Here is a 10,633-nt window from a genome sequence, read left to right as displayed (position 1 = left end):
AGGTTATTATATTGGGGGGTTGGGGGGAGGAGGTTATTATATTGGGGGGAGGAGGTTATTATATTGGGGGGGAGGAGGTTATTATATTGGGGGGGAGGTTATTATATTGGGGGGAGGAGGTTATTATATTGGGGGGTTGGGGGGGAGGAGGTTATTATATTGGGGGGAGGAGGTTATTATATTGGGGGGGAGGAGGTTATTATATTGGGGGGTTGGAGGTTATTATATTGGGGGGTGGAGGTATTATATGGGGGGGAGGTTATTATATTGGGGGGAGGAGGTTATTATATTGGGGGGGAGGAGGTTATTATATTGGGGGGGAGGAGGTTATTATATTGGGGGGGAGGAGGTTATTATATTGGGGGGGGGGAGGAGGTTATTATATTGGGGGGGAGGAGGAGGTTATTATATTGGGGGGGGGGAGGAGGTTATTATATTGGGGGGAGGAGGTTATTATATTGGGGGGAGGTTATTATATTGGGGGGAGGTTATTATATTGGGGGAGGAGGTTATTATATTGGGGGGGAGGTTATTATATTGGGGGGGAGGTTATTATATTGGGGGGAGGAGGTTATTATATTGGGGGGGAGGTTATTATATTGGGGGGAGGAGGTTATTATATTGGGGGGTTGGGGGGGGAGGAGGTTATTATATTGGGGGGGTTGGGGGGGAGGAGGTTATTATATTGGGGGGGTTGGGGGGAGGAGGTTATTATATTGGGGGGGAGGAGGTTATTATATTGGGGGGTTGGGGGGGAGGAGGTTATTATATTGGGGGAGGTTATTATATTGGGGGGGAGGAGGTTATTATATTGGGGGGGTTGGGGGGGAGGAGGTTATTATATTGGGGGGAGGTTATTATATTGGGGGGTTGGGGGGGAGGAGGTTATTATATTGGGGGGAGGAGGTTATTATATTGGGGGGGTTGGGGGGGAGGAGGTTATTATATTGGGGGGGAGGAGGTTATTATATGGGGGGGAGGAGGTTATTATATTGGGGGAGGAGGTTATTATATTGGGGGTTGGGGGGGGAGGAGGTTATTATATTGGGGGGAGGAGGTTATTATATTGGGGGTTGGGGGGGAGGAGGTTATTATATTGGGGGGGAGGAGGTTATTATATTGGGGGGGAGGAGGTTATTATATTGGGGAAGAGGTTATTATATTGGGGGGAGGAGGTTATTATATTGGGGGGGGAGGAGGTTATTATATTGGGGGGAGGAGGTTATTATATTGGGGGGGGGAGGAGGTTATTATATTGGGGGGGAGGAGGTTATTATATTGGGGGGGAGGAGGTTATTATATTGGGGGGAGGAGGTTATTATATTGGGGGGGAGGAGGTTATTATATTGGGGGTTGGGGGGAGGAGGTTATTATATTGGGGGGGAGGAGGTTATTATATTGGGGGGAGGAGGTTATTATATTGGGGGGGAGGAGGTTATTATATTGGGGGGTTGGGGGGGAGGAGGTTATTATATTGGGGGGGGAGGAGGTTATTATATTGGGGGGAGGAGGTTATTATATTGGGGGGGGGAGGTTATTATATGGGGGGGAGGAGGTTATTATATGGGGGGGGAGGAGGTTATTATATGGGGGGGGGAGGAGGTTATTATATTGGGGGGGTTGGGGGGGAGGAGGTTATTATATTGGGGGGTTGGGGAGGAGGAGGTTATTATATTGGGGGGTTGGGGGGGAGGAGGTTATTATATTGGGGGGGTGGGGGGAGGAGGTTATTATATTGGGGGTTGGGGGAGGAGGAGGTTATTATATTGGGGGGTGGAGGTTATTATATTGGGGGTTGGGGGGGAGGTGGTTATTATATTGGGGGGTGGGGGGGGAGGAGGTTATTATATTGGGGGGGAGGAGGAGGTTATATTGGGGGTTGGGGGGAGGAGGTTATTATATTGGGGGTTGGGGGAGGAGGTTATTATATTGGGGGGTTGGGGTGGAGGAGGTTGTTATATTGGGGGTTGGGGGGAGGAGGTTATTATATTGGGGGTTGGGGGGAGGAGGTTATTATATTGGGGGGTTGGGGGGGAGGAGGTTATTATATTGGGGGGTTGGGGGGGAGGAGGTTATTATATTGGGGGGTTGGGGGGGAGGAGGTTATTATATTGGGGGAGGAGGGGTTATTATATTGGGGGGTTGGGGGGGAGGAGGTTATTATATTGGGGGTTGGGGGGAGGAGGTTATTATATTGGGGGGGAGGAGGTGGTTATTATATTGGGGGTTGGGGGGAGGAGGTTATTATATTGGGGGGGGGGGGAGGAGGTTATTATATTGGGGGTTGGGGGGGAGGAGGTTATTATATTGGGGGTTGGGGGGGAGGAGGTTATTATATTGGGGGTTGGGGGGGAGGTGGTTATTATATTGGGGGGGTTGGAGGTTATTATATTGGGGGGGTTGGAGGTTATTATTGGGGGGAGGAGGTTATTATATTGGGGGGTTGGGGGGAGGAGGTTATTATATTGGGGGTTGGGGGGGGGAGGAGGTTATTATATTGGGGGGTTGGGGGGGAGGAGGTTATTATATTGGGGGTTGGGGGGGAGGAGGTTATTATATTGGGGGTTGGGGGGAGGAGGTTATTATATTGGGGTTGGGGGGAGGAGGTTATTATATTGGGGGGTTGGGGGGGAGGAGGTTATTATATTGGGGGGTTGGGGGGGAGGAGGTTATTATATTGGGGGGTTGGGGGGGAGGAGGTTATTATATTGGGGGTTGGGGGGGAGGAGGTTATTATATTGGGGGGTTGGGGAGGAGGAGGTTATTATATTGGGGGGTTGGGGGGGAGGAGGTTATTATATTGGGGGGTTGGGGGGAGGTGGTTATTATATTGGGGGGTTGGGGAGGAGGAGGTTATTATATTGGGGGGTTGGGGAGGAGGAGGTTATTATATTGGGGGGGTTGGGGGGGAGGAGGTTATTATATTGGGGGGTTGGGGGGGAGGAGGTTATTATATTGGGGGGTTGGGGGGAGGAGGTTATTATATTGGGGGGTGGGGGGGAGGAGGTTATTATATTGGGGGGTTGGGGAGGAGGAGGTTATTATATTGGGGGGTTGGGGGGGAGGAGGTTATTATATTGGGGGGTTGGGGGGGAGGAGGTTATTATATTGGGGGTTGGGGAGGAGGAGGTTATTATATTCGGGGGTGGAGGTTATTATATTGGGGGGTTGGGGGGGAGGAGGTTATTATATTGGGGGGGTTGGGGGGGAGGAGGTTATTATATTGGGGGGTTGGGGGGGAGGAGGTTATTATATTGGGGGGTTGGGGAGGAGGAGGTTATTATATTGGGGGGTTGGGGAGGAGGAGGTTATTATATTGGGGGGGTTGGGGGAGGAGGTTATTATATTGGGGGGTTGGGGGGGAGGAGGTTATTATATTGGGGGGTTGGGGGGGAGGAGGTTATTATATTGGGGGGTTGGGGGGGAGGAGGTTATTATATTGGGGGGTTGGGGGGGAGGAGGTTATTATATTGGGGGGTTGGGGAGGAGGAGGTTATTATATGGGGGGTTGGGGGAGGAGGTTATTATATTGGGGGGTTGGGGGGAGGAGGTTATTATATTGGGGTTGGGGAGGAGGAGGTTATTATATTGGGGGGTTGGGGGGGAGGTTATTATATTGGGGGGTTGGGGGGGAGGTTATTATATTGGGGGGTTGGGGAGGAGGAGGTTATTATATTGAGGGGTTGGGGGGGGAGGTTATTATATTGGGGGTTGGGGGAGGTTATTATATTGGGGGTTGGGGGGGGAGGAGGTTATTATATTGGGGGGTTGGGGAGGAGGAGGTTATTATATTGGGGGGTTGGGGGAGGAGGTTATTATATTGGGGGGTTGGGGGGGGGGTTATTATATTGAGGGGTTGGGGGGGAGGAGGTTATTATATGGGGGGTTGGGGGAGGAGGTTATTATATTGGGGGGTTGGGGGAGGAGGTTATTATATTGGGGGGTTGGGAGGAGGAGGTTATTATATTGGGGGGGTTGGGGGGGAGGAGGTTATTATATTGGGGGGGAGGAGGTTATTATATTGGGGGGGAGGAGGTTATTATATTGGGGGGGTTGGAGGTTATTATATTGGGGGGTTGGGGGGGAGGAGGTTATTATATTGGGGGGTTGGGGAGGAGGAGGTTATTATATTGGGGGGGTTGGGGGGGAGGAGGTTATTATATTGGGGGGTTGGGGGGGAGGTTATTATATTGGGGGGTTGGGGAGGAGGAGGTTATTATATTGGGGGGTTGGGGGGGAGGTTATTATATTGGGGGTTGGGGGGAGGAGGTTATTATATTGGGGGGTTGGGGAGGAGGAGGTTATTATATTGGGGGGTTGGGGAGGAGGTTATTATATTGGGGGGTTGGGGAGGAGGAGGTTATTATATTGGGGGGTTGGGGGGAGGAGGTTATTATATTGGGGGGTTGGGGGGAGGAGGTTATTATATTGGGGGGAGGAGGTTATTATATTGGGGGGGAGGAGGTTATTATATTGGGGGGGTTGGGGGGGAGGTTATTATATTGGGGTTGGAGGTTATTATATTGGGGGGTTGGGGGGAGGAGGTTATTATATTGGGGGGAGGAGGTTATTATATTGGGGGGGTTGGGGGGGAGGTTATTATATTGGGGGGGAGGAGGTTATTATATTGGGGGGGTGGGGGGGAGGTTATTATATTGGGGGGTTGGGGGGAGGAGGTTATTATATTGGGGGGTTGGGGGGAGGAGGTTATTATATTGGGGGGTTGGGGAGGAGGAGGTTATTATATTGGGGGGGTTGGGGGGGAGGAGGTTATTATATTGGGGGGTTGGGGGGGAGGTTATTATATTGGGGGGTTGGGGAGGAGGAGGTTATTATATTGGGGGGTTGGGGGGGAGGTTATTATATTGGGGGGTTGGGGGGAGGAGGTTATTATATTGGGGGGTTGGGGAGGAGGAGGTTATTATATTGGGGGGTTGGGGAGGAGGAGGTTATTATATTGGGGGGTTGGGGAGGAGGAGGTTATTATATTGGGGGGTTGGGGAGGAGGAGGTTATTATATTGGGGGGGAGGAGGTTATTATATTGGGGGGTTGGGGGGGAGGTTATTATATTGGGGGGTTGGAGGTTATTATATTGGGGGGTTGGGGGGGAGGTTATTATATTGGGGGGTTGGGGGGGAGGTTATTATATTGGGGGGTTGGGGGGAGGAGGTTATTATATTGGGGGGTTGGGGGGAGGAGGTTATTATATTGGGGGGGAGGAGGTTATTATATTGGGGGGGTTGGGGGGGAGGTTATTATATTGGGGGGTTGGGGGGAGGAGGTTATTATATTGGGGGGGAGGAGGTTATTATATTGGGGGGGTTGGGGGGGAGGAGGTTATTATATTGGGGGGAGGAGGTTATTATATTGGGGGGGTTGGGGGGGAGGTTATTATATTGGGGGGGAGGAGGTTATTATATTGGGGGGTTGGGGGGAGGAGGTTATTATATTGGGGGGTTGGGGGGAGGAGGTTATTATATTGGGGGGTTGGGGGGAGGAGGTTATTATATTGGGGGGTTGGGGGGAGGAGGTTATTATATTGGGGGTTGGGGGGAGGAGGTTATTATATTGGGGGGGTTGGGGGGGGAGGAGGTTATTATATTGGGGGGTTGGGGGGAGGAGGTTATTATATTGGGGGGGAGGAGGTTATTATATTGGGGGGGTTGGGGGGGAGGAGGTTATTATATTGGGGGGGAGGAGGTTATTATATTGGGGGGGTTGGGGGGGAGGTTATTATATTGGGGGGGAGGAGGTTATTATATTGGGGGGTTGGGGGGAGGAGGTTATTATATTGGGGGGTTGGGGGGAGGAGGTTATTATATTGGGGGGGTTGGGGGGGGAGGAGGTTATTATATTGGGGGGGTTGGGGGGGAGGAGGTTATTATATTGGGGGGGTTGGGGGGGAGGAGGTTATTATATTGGGGGGGTTGGGGGGGAGGAGGTTATTATATTGGGGGGTTGGGGGGAGGTTATTATATTGGGGGGTTGGGGGGGGAGGAGGTTATTATATTGGGGGGTTGGGGGGGGGAGGAGGTTATTATATTGGGGGGCTGGGGGGGGGGGAGGAGGTTATTCTCACTCTGGGTGTCGCTCAGGGAGATCATGCTGGCGGTGCTGGCGGTGCGGCCGGTTTCCTGGCTCTCGCTCTCGGTCTCGCTCTCCGGTTGGGTCTCCGCTCTCGGTGTCTGAGTTGGGATCCAGTCGGGAGATGCAGAGGAGCCGCCACGTCTTCCGGAAACTCGCAGTGACAGGGCAGCCAATGAGGAGAGAGCTCTGTGAGCAGCAGCCAATCACAGAGCGCGTATCACCATCTGTGGGCGGGGTCACCAATTAGCCGGGCTCATGGAGCCGCGTCGTTTTTGGTTTCAGCCAATCGCAGGACAAGGTGTGACGTTAACCAATCAATCACAGGAGAGGGTAAATCGCTATTAGCCAATCAGAGCAGGGTTAGTTTATATTTCATCCAATCACAGTTGGTTTTGCTGGCTGTCTGAGTGAGACGCAGAAAGGAAGAGGCGGGGTTATGACGTAGAAAGCAGGCGCTGCCTGTTATTGGTCAGAGCCGGCTCTGCTTTTAGAATGAAAGTTAAGGTAACTCACCGAGACAGCGGGACCACAACCACCGCTCGCCACCATAACCACTGCCCGCCACCATAACAACTGACCGTACTACCATCACCACTGACCGTACTACCATAACCACTGATTGTGCCACCATCACCACTGCCCGCCACCATAACCACTGATTGTACTACCATCACCACTGCCCGCCACCATAACCACTGACTGTACTACCATAACCACTGCCTGTACTACCATAACCACTGACTGTGCCACCCTAACCACTGCCTGTCACCATCACCACTGACTGTGCCACCATCACCACTGACCGCCACCATCACCACTGACTGTACTACCATCACCACTGTTTTTAGTGTATATATTGATCTAACTGTGTGTCTGAACAACTTTAGCTTAATGAAGCAGTTTTGGTGTATAGAACATGCCCCTGCAGCCTCACTGCTCAATCCTCTGCCATTTAGGAGTTAAATCCCTTTGTTTATGAACCCTAGTCACACCTCCCTGCATGTGACTTGCACAGCCTTCCATAAACACTTCCTGTAATGTGAGATCTAATGTTTACACTTCCTGTATTAAATAAATCCTGTTTGATTTAGAATTTCTCCTCTGTTGATAGCTTCCTAGAGCCTGCAGGAGCCACCTGTGTGTACTTAAAGGGACACTATAGCCACCAAAACAACTTCAGCATAATGTACGGCATACAGCTTAATGTACGGCATAATGTATAATGCACAGCTTAATGTACGGTATACAGCGTAAAATGTAATATACAGCTTAATGTACGGTATACAGCTTATTGTATAATATACAGCTTAATGTACGGTATACAACTTAATGTACGGTATACAGCTTAAAGCGGCACTGTCATGCCGAATCCTGTTTTTGTTTTTTTTTAACCCCCCTCCCGCCATCACTACATCCAATCGACCCCCTAGTCACCCCCAAATGCCCCTAAGACCCACATTACCTATTTATTAATCTTTATTTTCTGCCCTGATCTATATTCAGGGCGCCGCCATCTTTGTGTGGGTAGGTGAAGTCCCTGTGGGACACGTCATCTACCCACACTACACAGACTGTAAGATTCCCGCACATGCCCAGTGAAACACCTGGACATGCGAACGGGAATTTCACCTATTCATTCATCAGACGAATGAATGAATAGAAAAAAATCAAACGAACAAACTGTGACGAAACCAACCTCGCCACTGGGCATTGGAGAAGCCTGCTTGCCCGCCTCCTACCTGCTGACTATGGCCCCTTGAAAATTGGTACGTTTAGAGAACTATATTTGGGCATATTGTATTTTATTGTGCGACTGCTGGCCCTTTAAGCACAGTGAATGGTATTTTATTGTACTGCTGCTGGCCCTTTAAGAACTGTCTGGGGACATATTGAGACTTTGGGTAACAATACCCTTTAAGACTATGGCCCCTGAAAAGTATGAACTTTTATTGTGTGTGTATGGCCCTTTAAGAACCGTCTGGGGACATCTTGTAACTTTGGTGAACAATGTCCCTTTAAGACTATGTCCCCAGACCTGTAAAATAACTTGCCCCTGGCTCTCTCCCACTTGGTTCAGTATCTAGGGCTTACTGAACCAAGTACCACACAGGCGGACCACCCAGAAGTTAAAGTGTGCAGGCAATTTACCTCCCAGGCTGTGAGGTTACTGCAGGTTAATTGCACGTGGCGGCGGCCATCTTTGTTCAGTCGAATGCGGTCAGCGGTGTATGCTAAAGATTCTGTGGAACTAAAATCGGCTACACATTTTGCCGAACACCGCTGACCCTTACCTTCTCCCATACGGAACTTGCAGCTCCAGAGACTAAGTCCCGTTCGAAATGGGACTTAGTCGTTTTTTCGCATGAAATTGACCGGCCGCACAGCCCAAATCTATGGAACTGTTTTGGGCAGGAAAATGTGCTTGCGGTCGGTCATAAAGGGACCTCCAGCTAACTTTTGATCCACTGGAGGGATTTGGCTGATTTTTGGAAGGGTGTATGTTTAAAGTGTGCTGATTCCAAATATGTGGTTGTACGGTTTTAAAGTTATAGCACATGTATAAAAACTGTATTTTCCCTGGCTGTAATAATTATGTTAACTGGTTATCTGAGGGGAGGGAACTTGTGGGTTGTAACCGTTATGCTATTGGCTGTTTTACCCCGCCCCTGTGGGCGGGCTTTTATGTGTAAGATGGAAATAAAAGCAGACTGGGTGTGCTAGCACCTCAGATCATCTTGTACCTTCATGAAGTTTCGGCTCATGTTTGGGGGGATTGGAGAACTACACTCTGGGGATTGCTATAATCACTATACTCCCCAGGGTATAATCGCTGAGCTCTGCTAAGAGCTTGTTCCTGTTCCTGCTCTCTGGAATTCGGGGAGGTCCATCTACGGGGAGCTAGACCCTGGCCTTGGGTCCAGAGTGCGTAGCGTGGCGAGACCCCAACCAAGCTGCGGCGGTTCGTGGGAGTCTTGCAGTGGTTATGGTGTCAGGCGGAGTGCTTGGAGACCTCGGAAAGCACTAGGAGCATCCGTCAGCGGAGGGTACCCGGTCGGGGTGCCAGCGGTTCCGTTACACAAACAAACACCGAATATCAGTGTTCGTTTGTTCATTCAGTTTATTACAAGGAGGGAGCTACCGGCGTGCAGCTCCCTCCTTGTAATATGTAAAGACAGAAGCGGCAGGGAGCTGTGCTCCCCACCACTTCATAAGCCCCCCAGGTCCCCCCCTCACTCTATGGGGGTCAATATGACCCCCATAATAGCATAAGGGAGATTAAAATCTCCCCAATGCCCCTACTCGCTATACCGCGAGTAGGGGCATGTCCACTAAACAGTAAAAAAAAAATGGTAATAAAGGGGGGGAACCTACTGTCCTCCCCCCGGCCCCACCCCTGGGCGGCGGGTGAGGGCCATAATAGTAATGAGGGGGGGGTACTGTCCTCCACCCCAGGCTCCCACCCCTAGGCAGCGGGTGGGTGCCATAATGGTAATGAGGGGGGGGGACCTACTGTCCTCCCCACCCCTGGGCGGTGGGTGGGGGCCATAATAGTAATGAGGGGGGGGGGTACTGTCCTCCACCCCAGGCTCCCACCCCTAGGCAGCGGGTGGGTGCCATAATGGTAATGAGGGGGGGGGGGGACCTACTGTCCTCCCCACCCCTGGGCGGTGGGTGGGGGCCATAATAGTAATGAGGGGGGGGGTACTGTCCTCCACCCCAGGCTCCCACCCCTAGGCGGCGGGTGGGTGCCATAATGGTAATGAGGGGGGGGGACCTACTGTCCTCCCCACCCCTGGGCGGTGGGTGGGGGCCCCTAATAAAACAATAAGGGGGGGACCTACTGTTCTCCCCCCCTGGCCCCCACCCCTGCACGGTGGGTGGGGGCCCTAATAAAACAATAAGGGGGGGACCTACTGTCCGCCCCCACCCCTGGGCGGCGGGTGGGGGCCATAATGGTAATGAGAGGGGGGGACCTACTGTCCTCCCCACCCCTGGGCGGTGGGTGGGGGCCATAATAGTAATGAGGGGGGGGGTACTGTCCTCCACCCCAGGCTCCCACCCCTAGGCAGCGGGTGGGTGCCATAATGGTAATGAGGGGGGGGGGACCTACTGTCCTCCCCACCCCTGGGCGGTGGGTGGGGGCCATAATAGTAATGAGGGGGGGGGTACTGTCCTCCACCCCAGGCTCCCACCCCTAGGCGGCGGGTGGGTGCCATAATGGTAATGAGGGGGGGGGGACCTACTGTCCTCCCCACCCCTGGGCGGTGGGTGGGGGCCCCTAATAAAACAATAAGGGGGGGACCTACTGTTCTCCCCCCCTGGCCCCCACCCCTGCACGGTGGGTGGGGGCCCTAATAAAACAATAAGGGGGGGACCTACTGTCCGCCCCCACCCCTGGGCGGCGGGTGGGGGCCATAATGGTAATGAGAGGGGGGACCTGTCCGCCCCCACCCCTGGGAGGTGGGTGGGGGCCCCTAATAAAACAATAAGGGGGTCCTACTGTCCTCCCCCCCTGGCCCCCACCCCTGCGCGGTGGGTGGGGGC

The 10,633-nt window shown here is 52.4% G+C and overlaps 1 protein-coding gene across 1 annotated transcript in view; it reads right to left on the bottom strand.

Annotated features, from left to right (window-relative positions):
• The window catches only part of GOLT1B (golgi transport 1B), a 17,820-nt gene extending 11,521 nt beyond the window's left edge, over nucleotides 1-6,299 (bottom strand). Inside the window, exon 1 of the mRNA XM_063445035.1 lies at nucleotides 6,081-6,299. Within this exon, the coding sequence (XP_063301105.1) occupies nucleotides 6,081-6,105 (25 nt within the window). The 5' untranslated portion in view covers nucleotides 6,106-6,299. The remainder of the gene's footprint in view (nucleotides 1-6,080) is intronic.
• Nucleotides 6,300-10,633: the final 4,334 nt, after the last annotated feature.

The sequence above is a fragment of the Pelobates fuscus genome, chromosome 3 (assembly GCF_036172605.1).
Source record: "Pelobates fuscus isolate aPelFus1 chromosome 3, aPelFus1.pri, whole genome shotgun sequence".
In the NCBI taxonomy this organism is placed as follows: Eukaryota; Metazoa; Chordata; class Amphibia; order Anura; family Pelobatidae; genus Pelobates; species Pelobates fuscus.
The sequence above is the reverse complement of the archived record's forward strand: the minus strand, read 5'-3'. Positions and strand labels throughout refer to the sequence as shown.